Source organism: Crotalus tigris, unplaced genomic scaffold (genome assembly GCF_016545835.1).
Source record: "Crotalus tigris isolate CLP2741 ecotype Arizona unplaced genomic scaffold, ASM1654583v1 scf7180000019417.274577, whole genome shotgun sequence".
In the NCBI taxonomy this organism is placed as follows: Eukaryota; Metazoa; Chordata; class Lepidosauria; order Squamata; family Viperidae; genus Crotalus; species Crotalus tigris.
The window spans coordinates 131,451-150,031 of NW_024097528.1; the positions used below are offsets into that span (position 1 = coordinate 131,451).

The 18,581-nt window shown below is 35.0% G+C and overlaps 1 protein-coding gene across 3 annotated transcripts in view; it reads left to right on the forward strand.

Moving 5' to 3' along the window:
- Window positions 1–18,581, forward strand: part of PDE4B (phosphodiesterase 4B) — a 208,318-nt gene that overhangs the window by 131,115 nt on the left and 58,622 nt on the right. For 2 of the 3 annotated variants that reach the window (XM_039362294.1, XM_039362296.1), the window contains 4 exons: window positions 10,124–10,318; window positions 14,148–14,184; window positions 15,697–15,767; window positions 17,687–17,736. In XM_039362294.1, the coding sequence (XP_039218228.1) occupies window positions 10,124–10,318; window positions 14,148–14,184; window positions 15,697–15,767; window positions 17,687–17,736 (353 nt within the window). The remainder of the gene's footprint in view (window positions 1–10,123; window positions 10,319–14,147; window positions 14,185–15,696; window positions 15,768–17,686; window positions 17,737–18,581) is intronic. The other variant, XM_039362298.1, reaches the window with a different exon arrangement.

The window sequence follows — 18,581 nt, forward strand, 5'->3', positions numbered from 1 at the left end:
TCTTGCCATCCAGCACTTTGTTATATTGGGAAAGCAAGGAACTTATGCTCCTCCAGGAAAGGGAGCAATTTGAGACCACAGAAGAAAAAAGATCTGAAACCCCCTTTCCCCCCCTCCGTCGAAACCTATGTGGAACGGCTAGCTAAAATCTGTCTGTTAACAGCTCAGATGATAATCTCAATCTGTGACTAGCTGCTGACAGCTAGTAACAAGATTGATGAGCTAAAATGTCTCCTCGACCAGTAACTCTTGGACCAGAGAAGCTGGTCACATGAAGACCAAGACAGACTGACAGCACTAAGACTCAGCTATGGGAGAGTGGGAGAGGGGGCAGAGAACCAATGCTGCTATAGATCAATCCCTTGACATTAAGTTTCCACTTTTACCAGCTCAAACATCAACCACATAGGCTTATGCTTTTGATTGCTAATAACCAAATTAATTTTGGCAAATGTCAGGCAGAGGGCTGTAATGCACTCCGTCTCACAGATTCTTCACTGTTCAGTGCTCCAATGTGACTTACTAGATTTGTACTGGCTTCCCTCTTCAGTCCAATATATCAGATTAGTGCCTTACATTAAAGCAATGGTTCTCAACCTTTCTAATGCCGTGACCCCATAATACAGTTACCCATGTTGTGGTGACCCCCAAATGGGTGTGGCCACCAATAAGAGGGAGTAGGACAGCTAGGGAAAAGGGAAAAAATGGCAGACAGCGTGGTTTGGCGACCCCCGTGAAATGGTTGTTCGACCCCAAATGAGGTCCCAACCCACAGGCTGAGAACCACTGCATTAAAGCCACCCTATATCCTTCCATAGTAATCAGAATTAAGGACTTTCTGAACAAATTTGAAATAATCCCTATTACATTTTAAAAGATGCCTCTTTCCATTATTAAAGCATGAGAATCAGCTTCCATCAAGTGGAGTTGGTAAAAAAAAGCCAGCTCACAAAATTTCAACACTGACTCCTGGCAACTTAGAAAGAGGATTGATCAGCTGGACTCAAGGCTGACTGCTATCAGATTCTCTTCTCTGACTCAGAAGGCAGATGAGGTACCTACTCTCTCCATATCTGAGAATGAACCTAGTTTCCCACTTAAATGAAATCCAAAACTCTTCTTCAACATCTGCCAGATCCTCACCAAGGACCTTTTTGTCCTGGCCTCTGGCAGAGAGGCTCAACCAACGAATGTATTCATCTCTGTGCCTTAGTCTCCTATAAACAAAATTTCAGTTGTTGATTCACCCAGCCAGATAACTCAGTTGTAAATGACCTCTAAATTTGAAGGACTTTGTCCTTGGCTAGATTCAGTGTCCACTGAACAGCAGTTATTGCTCACTCTATGCTGATGCACGCCGTAAATTACTATTTCCACTCATCACCAAACACCCTGGTTGCACAGATTCTTTCTAACTTAAATTGCTACTATTAGTCTATCTCAGTGGTTCTCCACCTGTGGTCCGCAGACCCCTTGGGGTCCGCGATGTTGTCGTGATATGATTCAAATCTTGAGTTGTCTTGGGGATCTGTGGCCACAAAAGATATTTAAAGGGGGTCCATGATGAAGAAAAGGTTGAGAACCGTTGATTTATCTGATTCCACTTTGATTATTACAGCCAAATATTCCATAGTTTGAGCAGCTGTTGTAATTTCTCTTTAAATATCTCCTAAATAGTTTTTGTTTGGAAACATTTCAAATGTAGCATTCCATTTAGTTTCTACTTTTTATCAATAATCTATGTCCTTATTCTCAGCTGAAACTTATTTTCCATTAATTTCATTAGCTGTCAAAGTTATTTTAACAATACAGATAAATAATGATACACTGCATCACTACATTTTCTCTAAATATAATAATAATTTGTCCATAACATTCAATACTATGATGGTTGTATATATTTTAAACTGATAACTTTACTATTCTGTTATTCTAAACAATATAGTTGTCTTATGTAAATTGTATGATATTTTATATATTAATTTTTGTGCCCTAAATTCTTAAATGTCAGCCTACAATTTTGCTTATATTGTTATATGGTTTTAAAACAATTATTTACTCTAATCTGTTGTGTCTTTTTTGTTTTGCTGGCACAGTGATCAAAATAAAATGATTAAGATAAACACTTTTCTGTGCAACTTCATTTGCTCATATTTGCTCAGTCATAAAACTGCTATTATCCTTTCTCTTAAACTCTCAGTCATTTATTGTAGATAGTCTGTGTGAGAACATTATATAGCTATATCTCCCTTTTTTTAAAAAAATGTATTTTAAAGTTCACAGTTGTGGATTTCCCTGCCACATCATTTAATAAAGTTCTTCTACACAATGCACCGTGAAGGAATATTGATTCACTTATAAAAGCCCTATTACTAGCAATATTTATAACACATTCTTAAATAATACAGTCAATAAAACACATACAAATGAACAATAATAACTCCCAAAATAAGCAACAAACAAAATGGAATGTTGTTATGGTCAATAAAACTCAAATAGCTAGAAAGACCTATCATGTTTCAACTTTTCTTTTGTTTGCTTTTAGTTACTGTAAACCTCTGAAAATCTAATTGAGTGAAGTAAGTATAATTGAAATGGATGAATGAATGAATGAATGAATGTCTGGATACCAAACTCCAAAATTAATTTTTTTTCTACTTCTTTGCTGCTTGTTTGTAGGTGTCCAGATTTCTGCAGCCCAGACATAGTAGATCTATACTAATAATTAGGTCTTAACTTGGCAAGAATATAAAACTGGGCAATTGCTGTTGAGAACGTATTCCAAAATAAATTCACCCAGAGAAAAGCAGTAACTTGGTTTCCCTCACTTCAATATAGCACTAACTCCGAATCAATTAGTCTACAGATTTCTTTCCCTCTCAAGGACCTGCTTTTAAGTAAGGACCTGAATCCATATTTTGTAGTTGTTTATTCATTCATAGATGGCCACTTCCAAGGGCTCAGAGAAGTTTACAAACAAATAAAATTAAATTAAAAAGTAAAATAAACAATAGTTCACCTACATGTCATCCATATCAATAGTAGTAACTGTGAGAGGGACCTCGGAATCCTAGTGGACAATCACTTAAATATGAGACAGCAATGTGTTGCAGCTGCCAAAAAAAGCCAACACAATGCTGGGCTGCATTAACAAAGGGATAGAATCAAGATCACGTGAAGTATTAATACCACTTTACAATGCCTTAGTAAGGCCACATTTGGAATACTGCATCCAGTTTTGGTCACCACAATGTAAAAAAGAAATTGAGACTCTAGAAAGAGTACAGAGAAGAGCAACAAAGATGATTAGGGGACTGGAGGCTAAAATATATAAGGAAAGGCTGCTGGAATTGGGTATGTCTAGTTTAATGAAGAGAAGGACGAGGGGGGACATGATAGCAGTGTTCCAATATCTCAGGGGCTGCCACAAAGAAGAGGGAGTCAAGCTATTTTCCAAGGCGCCTGAAGGCAGGACAAGACACAACAGATGGAAACTAATCAAGGAGGGAAGCAACCTAGAACTAAGGAGAAACTTCCTTACAGTTAGAACAATTAATCAGTGGAACAACCTGCCTCCAGAAGTGGTGAATCCTCCAACACTGGAAGTTTTAAGAAGAGACTGGACAGCCATTTGTCTGAAATGGTATAGGGTTTCCTGCCTGAGCAGGGGGCTGGACTAGATGATCTCCAAGGTCCCTTCCAACTTTATTATTATTATTAAGATGCTGGCCCGTATCAAAACTCATTGAAAGAATGTAGTTTTTCAGTTAAAATCTTAAAGATGACCAGAGTGGGGTCTATAATATGGGCCTTCTATCCAGAATGGAAGGTCCATGTTATACATGGGACATAGAGACCTAGGACATGTCTCCTATGTCCCTGCTTTTCTTTCCTCCTTAAGAGTGAGAATTTTAAGTAGCTCCTCAGGGGATGCATACATGGACATTGGGCTAAATTTGGGAAGGAAAGGAGATTATTTAAATCTCATTGTGCCAAGACAAGTAAGACTTCATAGGTGATATCCTTCATTTTGAACTGGATCTGGAAATCATTAGCAGCTAATGCAGCAACCAAAAAATAACTAAATCCAATTTGGAACAATTGCAGTTTCCAAGTTGTTTTCAAGGGCCGCCCTATGTATAGCACATTAGAAGTGAGGTGTGGTGATGGTGATGTGAGTTGCAATCATGATAGTTTTACAAACCAAGAAATGCCTAACCTTGGCACTTACCTGCTGTTTGGGTATGAAGTATGAGTTAAGTAGGACACCAATCTCCTTTTAAACAAAGAAATAGTATGAATCCAGATTCATCACTTCTTTTATTTTGTACCTATCAGGATGAGACTTTTACTTATTTTTCCAGATACTCCTGCTCTGAAAATGAACATGTATAATACCAGGTTTATAAAATAACTTTATTTTTTTCACAATGGAGGGAAAGTAGTAATTTTATTAGAAAAATGATCATAAATATCTATCCAGGCATCAGAAGAACTAGATGGCTGACTTAAGAGATGGAAATTTTTACCTTGTTGGTTTAGTAATTATTGCTTAGAAAACATGGCTGAGTTCGTTCCATTTGGAATGACTATAATGAAAGCTTTACCAATTATTACTTGCTGTTTCACATGAAGAAAGAACTGTAACACCATATTCTATATATTCTTTTTTCATTATTATTATTATTATTATTATTATTATTATTATTATTATTATTGATCATCGCACAGTCAGCCAAATGTTCAGACTGGATTTGGCATTTTTGTCTACCTATCAAGTCCTTACCTATTATTATTATTATTATCATTATCATTATCATTATTATCTGGCCTTTGGGGCATTATGTGCTCCAAAAATCCCAGCTCAATAGAAGGAGAGATGCTACAGTTTATATATGAACAATTATAAAAGAGAGGCTGGCCATAAGAATACATTATTCAATTTTTTATTAGTGATTTCAATACATTCTTTCTGAGACTTGAAAAGGAAAATAATTCCAAACAAATGCATTAGGATTAATTGGTGCATTTAAAAAGATGTACAGTATGGTTGTATGTTTATAGTGAAAACAAAAAGGAAAACAATTTATTTTGCATTAATTAAATTATTTGTCATACAACTTAATCTGTTCCAAAATAAATATTTGTGGAAGCTTCAAAGACTTTTTGATTACCCTGAAGTTCTTTCAAAATCAGCTATTAAGAATCATAACAAAAATCATAAGGAGTTTTGTGCTCATACTATGTGGCCATATATAAAGATAACTTTTCCCATACCTTCTACAAATAATATTACTTCAGAATTGGCTGCAATGAGAGCAGTATAACAGAAATGCTAAGTGGGTTGATATAGCATATGAATCTCTCTCGCTCTCTATGTTTGTGTGTGTGTTTATATATATTTGTGTAATATAGAAACTTCAGCCTTAAGTAAGCATACCTCCACTTGTTGAAAAAGCTGAAGCTGGATGTATCATAAGCTTTATTAGAAAATAATGGATATAAACCCACTTACTGAACTGAAAAGGATTATTGAAATTCTGGGGGAAAAATAGATAAAGGAATCATTTTCACACTTTCTACTGCCATAAAGATTACAGTGAAACCCAGTTTCTATCCTATATCTCAAGTAATGTTAGAGAGATAGTTTTGGAAAAACTTCATTCTCTAATATTTTTTGGGAGATGAAGTGGAAGCTAGGTTCAAAGTTCTGCAGCTGTGAAAACATTCTCTGTTGAGCTCATATTAGATTTCAGATCTCATCCACTCATTCTTTAAACAAAGTAGATTCATATGCTTGTTGATTTCTCAAGTTAGGAATGAATTTTGTGAAGATTGACGTGAAATACAAGAGGTTCTTAAAACATTATAATTACAGTAATTAAACATGAATAATGGTTAGAATTAATCATCCCGAAGCATTATCATATAGTTGAAATTTTGTAACTTAATGTGGTGTTGAATGAAGAGTAATGGCCAGCAAAGAACAACTGAGTTTGAAACAGGCAAAACCAGCTATGCAAAGAAGCATCATTGACAACAGAATAAATAAATAAGCAAACAAACACACCTTCTCATACCTTATTATATAAGCAGTAAAAAGAGAGATGTTATTAAGAAGTCAAGTCATTAACAAGTTCAGTTCAGAGTCATTATTATTTAAATTTCTAGTTTGAATCTGATTTTGATATGAATAAATTATAGTCCTGGATATAGGGAGGAAGGGAGACAAATGACATCTGTGTGTTTGACACAAATTATATAATTCATGACCTTTGTGAGTTGACTTTATGGTACATGTGAAATCATTGTGGATTATCTTGATTTTAACAAGAAAAAAAAGAGAAATCCTATCTCTTGAGGGTAAGGATTTATTACTTCAGAACAGCTGTTTTAGATAGTGTGTTATGAATGCATGAAGTATAGTAGCTGTTTTTCCCCCCCCCGCTGATAAATCTACTGAATTCTTGAGTTGTTCGGATTACCAAAATTTAGCTACTCATCACCATGTTGAATAATCAGTGACAAATGTCGCACGCACAACAAACTCATTGCAAAGAGTTCCAAGTAATCAACGGTCCTCAAGATGAACTGTAACTCCAAACATCCCCAGCTGCACAGATGCTGGGAACCATAACTCGGCACCATCTGGAATGTGACAGCTTCTGTATTGTATCTCTGTTCTAAGTGAGTGCTGAGCTGAGTTAATAACATTGTTAGTGTATGTCAGCCTTCCTATATGGGTACCCTCCAGATGTTTTGCTGCTTCAATTCCCATAAGTTATCAGAATGGCAAACTTTTTAAACATGATTTAGTAGCTATTTCCTTCTTGTTCTGAATTTTTAGAGATATTAAAAACGTTTCTTTTTCTCAGTTTATGGACATCAAATGCTTTTCCATCAATGTAGAGTCAATAATAGCTATACATGAAATCTGGCTTCATTATGATGAATATGTTTAATGTCAAAAACTGCAGATTTGCACAATATTGACTAAATCATGGACACTAAAAAGATTACAGTTTGGCAAACATTATATATTTTGTGCATATAATGTCTTAAATTTTCATTTCAGGATCTGAAAATGCCATAGGTGATTTATAAAACATCTATCTATATGATAGAGATCTAAGGAATTATACTGTATGGTTTACAGACTGTACAGCATAAACCAAGTAGTGTTAGGACAGAATGATGGGCTTGACCCAAACACATGTGATCAGATGCCTGCTAACTTTTTACATATTTATAATGACATAGGGCAGACTAATATAATTAATTTTCAAGCTAGATGTCATCAAGTCAACTTTTGGGGTTGCCCAGAAAAAACTGCTAATCATCTTTTTTCTTCCAAATTTTCAAGGGTATTCTATTAACCTCTTTGATCCAGTCCATCCATTTTGTCCATTTTCTTCTACTTGCATCAGACTTCCTAAGCATAGGGTTTTTTTAAAAATCCATTGTCTGGTCACACTACATGTTCAAAGTATCCAATTTTTTGGTTTGTTCATTGTGCCAAGGGAGCAGTCGGACTTTATTTGGATGAGACTTGATTGATTGGTTCTTCTTACCATTTATAGTCTTCTTAGCAACCCTACCCAACTCTATAACCCAGAGATCTATTTTATTTGTCTTGCAGGTTGAGGGTTTTTCACAAGCATACATTTATTTCTAAAGGACTAAATTATCCTTGTACAAATTATATTTAATACATCTATGATCGACTTTTCTGTAGAAAATTTAACTCAGGAGGATTGGAATTAAAGATGAGAAATTAGAGAGGAGGATAACTATGCAAAAGTTGTTTGATGGAATTCCAAAGATAAGTATGCGATCCAGCTGGAGAACTGCGAGAGAACAATCTCGAATGGGAAAAATAGGTGGGAGAGAAAGAACAACGCACCATTACTCCGTTGACTGCTAAAATGAATTTCCTTCAATAATTGATCTAATTCATCCTTCATTTTAAATGTCCTAGCAGCTCTTGGTATTTTCATGAATACACATGAAGCAAATATACTATAATAAGAATCTGTGACAAATGGAAAAACTATTACATAGGAATGTGAAGATTATGGATGATGGCCTCCAGACCAGGCACTTGTGGATGTGTATTGCTAATTGAGTTGAGGCTGACTTACATTGATTAACAGATACAACGTGCTGACTGAGCTTTTTTGCCTACACAGAAGCAGTATTACTGAGTAAAGTGAAGCAGCTATTCAACTCCATTACATAGAAGCAGGGCACCTCTTTGCTTTGTGGAATAGTTTCAAAGAAATGCTACACTTGAATCAACCAAGTAGGAACTCCTTCAAAGATCTATAAGGTCCTACTGATTTGCATTATACTTGACTCAATAGGAAGGATATGAGTAGGAGAGGCACATACTGAAGTAATGTTCTTATGGCTATATTCTAAACCTACAGCTGCAGGGAGTATTTCATTTTCTAGGTGAGAACTGATGCAACTACTTCATAAATAAAATCCTTCCTATTAAAAAAATACGTTGGAAAGAGGATTCTAGATTTTTTTTTCAAAATTCCCTAATCTATCTTCTTATATACAGTTTGTAAGAGAAGATACTAAACACTCATTCAGTTGGGCAATGTATTTGCAGAAATATTTATTTTAAAATTGCTAAACTTAATAATGAAAGAAAGAAAGCTGCTGAGCCATATGTTTGCTGTTGCAATTATAAATGCTGCCAGAGGTTATTCTTGGTGATAAATCTATGAAATATAAAACCTGAATTACTTAATTATTGATTCAACTGATAATTTTTCAGACTTGCAAGATTGATGTCAGGCTTGCAAGGCAGTCCAGACAAGAAGCCCACCTAGAGCACTAAGTCTATCTGTGCTGTAAGGTTAAAAGAATGTAAATCTCTTCCCTCCTTCCCACTTTTAGTCCAAGAAACTAGAGATGGTTCCTTCTGAGACTTTTTCCATCCCCCCCCCCCTTTCCTTTGGCATGCTCAGTTGATTTTTGTCCAATTTGCAGCTCTTCCTCCTGTTTCCCAAACCATTACAATAAGATGGAGAAAAACTGAAAAGAATACAGTTCCTTAACTACAATACTTTTTGTAGTTTTTACAGATTCAGTTCTTTCACTAACTTCGTCTTCATTATAAGATTTCTGAGGAAAATAAATCAGATTTTCTGGTATACTTATTAGTCTTAACATGGATTATATTCTGCCATGACTTACACGATGAAAGGTTTTGGCTGTTGTCAGTGAAGCAAATATAAATTTCCTTCTATTCTCTTTCTCTTTTGTTATCCATTTTATATTAGCTACCTGATTTCATGATTCTTTGTCTTTTCAGACATCTCCCTGTTCCTCTGGCTTATCTTTCTACATGTATGGCTTTATCAATCTTTGTAAAACGTTAAAGAAATCTTTTCTGGTTTAAAAATTATTGCAAAGTTTCAATAATTCGTATGAGGTTTTTTTTCTATTTGCACCACTTTTTTCAGTAGAAATACGTATACTGATCTTTTCAAATTTCTAGCCATATAGTCTTGTTCCATATTTATAGACAAAGAGCTGGTAGCACTTTATGAGACTGTTCATAAATATCCTACAATACTTCAGTAACTTTAAGTCACCGGAAAACAGGGTTCTTACAGCTGAATGTCAAAAAAATAGACATGCTTTTATTTTTTAACAACTGTTTTAGGAAATAAATTTTCAAGTCCATAGTTTTTCTTGTACTGTAGATCTCTATAATACAGTTTGATATCTCGTTTCTTTTTCCCCACAACTTTAATCAATAGTTTTAAGGAATACTCAAAGCTGACTAACTTCACAAATAGATGTGTCTTAGGATAGAAGGATCTTAAGAAGTATGCTTGGAAAATGGATTCTGGGAACCACTGAAGATTCAAGCTGCTGGCAAACAAAAACTAAACAGGAGCAAAGTTACAAATGCCTTCAAGAATATAAAGGCAGTCAGCTTTCAGAAACATTATTCTGATTAAGTTTTTACCTACTGTTCCCCAGTTGTGATAAGTGGGAATTAATCATATTGTCATTTTTAGCTTTGAAAATATAAAATTAAGTCACGATTAAGATAGTAAATATACAATGTCAGTAATATTTATGAATTTTTTCTTCACAGCTTTGATGTTGAAAATGGCCCTTCACCTGGTCGTAGCCCACTTGATCCTCAGGCCGGCTCTTCTTCAGGACTTGTGCTCCACACCACATTTCCAGGGCATAGCCAGCGTAGAGAGTCATTTCTTTATCGATCAGATAGTGACTATGACCTGTCACCAAAGACCATGTCACGGAATTCTTCTGTTCCAAGTGAACAGTAAGTAGATCTTTTATATCCACAAATTTCTACTGAGCAGACTGGAATTCTAGTTTCAACAGATCTGAAGGCAACGGATTGGAAAATGTTGATCTAGAATAATCCTGGGGCAACTTCTGAAAGGAAGAATTTTCTCAGAAAAGTGAAACCAGGTTTGCAAGCTGATAATATTAGAAAATTATGTTTGTAATCTTCATGTGAGTAGTTGTTGCTATCAGCTCCATAAATATCATCATCATCAGGCAAACAGCAAGAACCCCTTTCTAATAATAAATTCAGTACCTCCATATCATTAGGGTTGAAGTGTAACAACAAAAAGAACAGAGAACAGAATATGCCGACTTGAAAAAGAAAAGAAAGATGTTTGTATATTCTGTGGAATCCAAGGGAACATTCCCCTTCTGCCTGCCAAAACCACAACCCAGAATGAGCTTTTACTGGTCATCAGGGCTTGGGAGAACAAGGAGTGGAATGACTGGGTAGCTGGAATTCTGGAGAACTTGTAAACTAAGAATATAGTACAATGTTTTGTTGCACTCTAACTTCTGGAACAACAGTGGTAACATTGGACTTGAATAATCACAGTTACATGAAGAACACCTGTATATTTTTATTTTTTGCATACTTATTATCTAATTTTCCATATTGAAAATCCAGACAAATTGTCTGTGTTTAAATAACATTAAAAGCAGGGTATGTCAACAAAAGCCAGGAAATTCAAAGCTGGCCTTTTCTCATAGTGTTATGCCCTTTTTCCGACTGAGAATTAGTATACAAACCTAACTGGAATTTCCTAGTCTTTATTGCCTTGTGTTACAAGAAGAAAAAGATATTTTCTGCTTATATTATTTCATTTCTTTGGACATACTTTCTGATTAGAGAACCATTTAAATTAGCAGCATTTTTTTTATGGCCAAATAATATAGAAAACTATTACAGTGATAAAAATGGTTTTTAACAAGGCTGTTGTTATTTCAAAAGTTTGTGCCATGTGATTACTGGGTCTGCTCATTTTGTCCTGCATTCAGTGTAATTCTTAGAGCAATGTCATCAATGTATGATTCAATTAGGTGTTTTATTTTTCAGTGGCTTCTTACATAGGCTGATATTGGTTTGAACTGAGAGGGACAACTTGCCTAAAGTCACCCAGCTGGCTTATGTGTCTTTGGGGAGTTTGAACCTGGGTTTACACTATCACTTTATAATAATAATGATTTTTAAAAAGTAAGAAACATCGTTCCAAATGAGCAACGTATATTAAAATGAATCACTGGACTCACCTTGTTATTAAATAGGACATTTAGACAGAAAATATTTCAATATTAAGGGTAAACAATTCCAAAATTTCTTGATTTAACTTGATAAACAATTTATCCATACATTTTAAATACTGTGCATGCTTAAAAACAATTTCCAAGGGGTACTTTAAAATGCACAGAAATTGCAGCCTGTCATGCCCAAAACCAAGAATGATATGTGGCAGTTCTTCCAAGCTGAATTCTTTATTGCTTCATAGCTATAGGCAAAATCTTGCCAAACTGAGGACTCTACTATCTGTGTCTGCAATATAGTCTGTAAACTATTAGAGAGGGGCTGTTTCATCCACTTTCTCTCACACATAATATCTGGGCTGAGTTGAGTTACCTCTTCCTTCTCTAGAAATCACCCCTTCCTCCTGGGAATCAAGCTCCTCACTACATTCCATCATAGAACCCAGCAATGATTTGGATGAGGGGATAGATGGGGAATTCATCAAATTTGCAGACGACACCAAGCTGGCAGGAATAGCCAACACTCCAGAAGACAGGCTTAAGATACAGGAGGATCTTGACATACTTGAACATTGGGCGCTATCTAACAAAATGAAATTCAATGGTGAAAAAAGTAAGGTTCTACATTTAGGCAAGAAAAACCAAATGCACAGTTATAGTATAGGTGGTACCTTGCTCAATAGTAGCAACTGTTAGAGGGATCTTGGAGTCCTAGTGGACAATCACTTAAATATGAGCCAGCAGCGTGCCGCAGCTGCCAAAAAAGCCAACACAGTGCTAGGTTGTATTAACAGAGGGAAAGAATCAAGATCACGTGATGTGTTAATACTACTTTACAATGCCTTGGTAACGCTACACTTGGAATACTGCATCCAGTTTTGGTCACCACAATGTAAAAAAGATGTTAAGACTCTAGAAAGAGAAGAGCAACAAAGATGATTAGAGGACTGGAGGCTAAAACGTATAAGGAACAGTTGCTGGAATTGTCTAGTTCAGGGGTAGGCAACCCAAAACACTCAAAGAGCCACTTGGACCCGTTTCCCACCAAAAACAAAACACTGGGAGCCGCAAAACCCTTTTGATATCTAAAATGAAGCGAACACTGCATATATCCTTTTTTACCTTTATTATAGGTATAGGTGTGTGTGTGTGTTTTTGTGTATATATATATATAATAAAGGTAAAAAAGGATATATGCAGTATTATCTTCATTTTAGATGTCAAAAGGGTCTCTCTCTCTTTCTCTCCCTCTCTCTATCCCCCCCCTCTCTCTCCCTCTCCCCGATCTTCTGCTTACCTGGCAAGCTGGCTTCAAGCTGTTCTCCAACAAGCTCAGTGGTAGGCAACCTTGGCTCTTTTATGACTCATGGACTTCAACTCCCAGAATTCCTGAGTCAGCATAGCTGGGCTAGCTAGCTCTCTCCTGCCCTTCCTATTTCCTGCTTCCTGCAGAGACGCAGCAAAGGGAGGAGCTCCGTCCAATAAGCTTTTCAGCTCTGTGGAGAACACCGTAAGTCCACTCTCTTTTTTACACACAAACACACAAACAGAGAGAGACAGAGAGAGACAGAGAGAGAGAGACAAAGAGGAAGGCAAGTGCCTCTCTCTGTCTCTGTCTCTCTCTGCAAATGGCAGAGGAGGCTGGGAGCCACAGGGGACGGCTCAAAGAGCCACATGTGGCTCCGGAGCCGCAGGTTGCCGACCTATGGTCTAGTTTAATGAAGAGAAGGATGAGGGGGGACATGATGGCAGTGTTCCAATATCTCAGGGGCTGCCACAAAGAAGAGGGAGTCAAGCTATTCTCTAAAGCACCTGAAGACAGGACAAGAAGCAACAGATGGAAACTAATCAAGGAGAGAAGCAACCTAGAACTAAGGAGAAACTTCCTGACAGTTAGAACAATTAACCAGTGGAACAACCTGCCTCCAGAGGCTGTGAATGCTCCAACACTGGAAGTTTTAAAGAAGAGACTGGATAGCCATTTGTCTGAAATGATATAGGGTTTCCTGCCTGAGCAGGGGGTTGGACTAGATGACCTCCAAGGTCCCTTTCAACTTTATTATTATTTTTTAAAGCATACATAAACCTACTAAATGCATAAAATGCTGAATATTTTTATTTTTTTTAAATAGAAAGGCACATCTACTCTGTACACTGAAAGTTGTCATTTCTAATACATATTAAGAAAACAGTCATATGCTATGGAAAAATGTATATAAGATTAAGTGAAGAAACTCTTTTGAATCAATTATTAAAAAAAAAAAGTCAGAATGCAAATGGTTGAATCCTGAACAGCTCCAAATCTGGAGGAGAAAAAAAACTATACAGTAATAAAGGACATCATTTCTCATACTAATTTAAAATCACTATTCATAAATTTGGTTGTATATCTTTATAATATTAATTTGTGCATGGACATGATCTTTACAGCCATTAAACTTAAAATTAGTCAAAGTTTTAGAACAAGATGACCAGATATTGTGATGATTCTTAGTTATTCAGTTATTTTTCAAAATCTTCTGAAACACATACTCTTTTTTGTTTTCATTTTTTATTAGACATGGAGATGACCTGATAGTGACACCATTTGCACAGGTATGTTCCAAATATTGTAATACAGTCTCTACCACTAACAAGATTGAATTAAAATATTTGAGAACCAAAATGAATATATAAATACAGTACTGTTTGTTGTTTCACTTAGACCTGGCCTCAGGATTCCTACACCTGCTCACATTGTCCTTCTCAATTCCTCTAGGGACATTAGATCTCAAAGTCCTTAAATTCTCCACTCATTCTCTAAAACCCTTTCTGAAAGCTTATCTGATAAACTGTTACAGTTGCTTTATGCCTCTAACAGCAGCTAAATCAGTTGTCAGATTATCTCATTATGTCATGGGGGACAGATCTGTTAAAAAGCATTCCAACTATTCAAAAATACAGCTTTCTTATGACCTCACAATAAAAGAGCTGGAAATTCCTATTTCAATTTCCAGGTTCTGTATTTACTACATTAACATTAAATTTATTTTACTGAAATAATCTTGCAGCTATGTTATGCTAAATTTACTTTCACTTTACTGCTCACAATATGCTTTACCTATAGAATTACTGTACTAAAATCCTAAATATGGCTTTTTAAATTTTATTTATATTTATTTACTTATTTGTATCTCACCGTTATTGTTTTTACAAATAACTCAGGGCAATGAACATATCCAACTCAACTTCTTCCTATTTTCCCCACAACAACAACCCTATGAAGTGAGTTGGCTGAGAAAGAGAGACTGCCCAAAGTGAATCTAAAGCAGGACTAGAACTCATTGTCTTCCTGTATCTAGCATAGTGCCTTAACCACTAAATCAAACTGGCCCTCTTTATGTCTTTAGTGTAATTAATATTCCCAATAACAATGCACAATTTATAAATGCCAGATTTGGAAATAAAAAAAGTAATTTATTTCAGAAGAAATATATATATATATATATATACAAGCAATAGATTATTTTTCTAATGTTGCTAAAGCAATTAAGTTTCTTTGTGTTTTGTGGCATTGCTGCTCTTTTCAAGACTGTAATTCGAGGGCCTATCGTCCTGTTTTACCTGTTAAGCTATTAACTGTGTTTTATACTCACACATAAACTTCTATTCTCTTTTTTCAGTTACTGTCTATTGTATACTTTCAAATCATTATTTATTCATAATAAATAGACTGGGTTTTTTTATTTTTAAACTTATGAATATAAAATTCAGTTACATATGTATTGTATAAATCTGGCTGCAAAAATCTATATGGCCATTTTTACTATCTCTTTGCTGCCATCTGGTGATTTTCTAAATTTTTGCAAGCTAGATCTAGTATTATGGATATATAATGTGAGCTATAACATTGTTTAATCAATTTGAATAATATTAGTCCTTGTTATTTTATGGATTTAATCATAATTTTAAAAATGGAAACAAATTTGTTTTAATAAAAATATTTTGCTTAATTCTCTTCTGCTGACATTTGTGAAACTTCTAAGAACATCTGTATATTTATATAATTCTACATTTTGAGTTTTTCCAATGTATTATATTATTCAGTGTACTCTTATATTTTAATAGGTCTTGGCAAGTTTGAGAAGTGTAAGAAATAATTTTACAATACTGACTAATCTGCAGGGAACATCAAACAAGTAAGCTATTTCTTTTCATTTTTCTTTTTAATTGGCTGTATTAATCATAACTTAAGGCTGTAAAACTATAAATTATCTATTCAGAAGTAAGTCCCATTTAAAATTAGTGGAAGTTACAATCCAAATATTCATTGGATTGAAATGCAAGCTAATTCCCAAAGCAGTTATTATGAATTTAGATTTGAATTGCAGAAAGAATATTGTGATTTTGGTCCTCATATAGGAATGTCAAATTGGTTCATTTTGGTTTTTCATTTTTTCTATTATTCTAACTCTTAGCTGAAACAAGTTCCATCTTCTTTAAAAAAACAAATGCTTCATGAAAAATCATATATATTTCATCTACATTTCTCCTAATATATTTATTGTGTTTAAGGCATTATATTAAAAATAGTTTTTTCCTAATATAGTGTGTGTGTGTGTGTGTGTGTGTGTGTGTGTGTGTGTGTGTGTGTGAGAACACATATATTTGTTAGGCATTTGGTAAGAATTGTTCTACAAAACTCTGAGAAATATGGATATTAACATAAAACTGTTCAATTTTACCTGTTGAAAAATAATCAAATTTAACAAATTAATATGAGAAATATTTTCCACTTCGTTCCCTATTTTTGAAAATCACATTAAATTCAGTCTATCATATTAAAATGAATTATGAAAAAAATAATGATAATATTTCTACTGCAATTTTCACTAGCTGTTAATCGACAGATTTTAAAAATGCCCTGTCAATGGTCAAATATTACAGAAATTGTACAAACATCTGGTACAGCATTTGGGGATGTCTGCTTAAGATTTACTTTTAGAAAAACAAGCACTTATACTCATGTGATTGGACCAATTTTACAGAGCTTTTTGCAGCAGTTGTTAAATGAGCCACTGTATCATTAACCGAATCTGCAGTTATTAAGCAAACACCACAGTTGTAAGTGCAAATTCATTCTTCTGAATGGACATTTTCCTCAGAAAAATGCAAATTGCAGTCATGTGAAGGCAAAGTGGTTGCCAAGCACCGAAAATGTAGTGATGTGATTGAGGGGAGGTTGGTGCGATGGCCAGGAGTGCTTTTAGGGGTTACAAAAGCACCTGTTCCAAGCCTGTCATAATTTTAAATGGAAGTATTTGTAAGATATTTATTACTTTTTATTGTCCATTGTCCAGATACATTATTTAGCTTTCTGGTTTACTTAATGTTTATTTGAGGAAACTAGGTTTTTCTTCCCTGTGGAATCTCATGAGGGCAAAATCAGAAGGATGATGCCTACATGTTTAAAAGTAGTACTATCAGTTTGTGTCAACTGATCAGATGTATCAACTCTAATGGAGATGCATCCATCCCCTTCACATTTCCTCTCAGCTCAGGAAAGTGTGCATATTATTTCACTTTACATTCCTAAACAAGCAGTATGAAAGCCCTTGACACTGAATCTGGGTGACAGCTGCTTTTTGAGGCAAGCAGTTTGTAGGCATTGACTTGCCAGATTGGTAGGCATTATTTGAATGTTCCTCCACATAAAAAGATGCACTTAGAGATGTTTTAGATTGCAGAGAGAAGCATTTCTCAACTTTAAGAGGAGTGGACTTCAATTCCCAGAATTCCCCAGACAGTATTGCTGACTGTGGCTTTCTGGGAGTTGAAGTCCACACCTCTTAAAGTTGAGAAACACTAGCATGGATGAATCACCTCATTGGCAGCTGATGTTAAACTTACAAATGTTTACAAATTTGAATGGACGATACTATGTGGAGTATCCTCCATTCAAATTTGGTTTTAGCTGGCACCTCTAGCCTTCAGCTACCCATTAGTCCTGTAGAGTGGGCCTTTAGTCTATATTAATAGGGGAAAAATGCATTGCATTTATGGGTGTCTCTGAATCCCAGTACAGCCATACAATAAACTTCAATTCATTCCTCTACAGGAGGTCTCCAGCAGCAAATCAACTACCCATCTCCAAAGTAAACATTCAAGGTATGTGTTCTGTTAAGAGAAAAAAATATTGCTTTGTTCCATTACAGGGCCTGTCCTGTACATTTACAGCATCAAGCAGAGACGTATCATTATACATTTTATAATGGATGTTTGCTAGGTCAAGCATAGGTTACTCAAGCTGTTTTGTCATTAGAGTTTCTGTTTTGCAACACAACTGAGTAGCACAGATGAAAAAGAACATTTATGAGGAGAACAGAAACAGATGTGTGCAAAAAAATGCCTAGAAGAAGAGAGGTATAGGGACAGACAGGAAGAGGATGGAGGAAATGATTCATTGTTGAAATGCAAAAGGTTCATTGTTGAAGACTTTATAGTAAAGGGGACACAAAAAAACAACAGTGAGCAACCTTTCCATTTAACAAAGGGATGGATTTCATTGCTCAATAGGCTCTTTACAAAAACAATATGCCTAACTATTAATGGTATGTGTCAACTGAAATGCATCAATTCTTCAAGAATAAGCCTTCTATGTCACTGCAACAATACCAGGAATAAATCTTTCCTTTTTTGGTAATAATTTTATTAAAAATTATATTAAACACATAAAACTAAATCACTCTACATAGAATAAAAACATATAAAAAAGAAAAAGAAAAATTGCATAAAAAAGAAGAAATCTCCTCCTTCCTCCCCAAGTGTAACCAAGTCTAACACTACCATCTCTTAAAAAGAAAATAATCATCTCTTTATCCCATATAAACCCATTCTCTGCACACAAATTTTTAAAATGTCCACTCCATCTTAATCAGAAAAAATCCATTAAGGATTATCAAAAATGATAACATAGTATTACAAATTACATTAATAAACCACTTTTACATTTA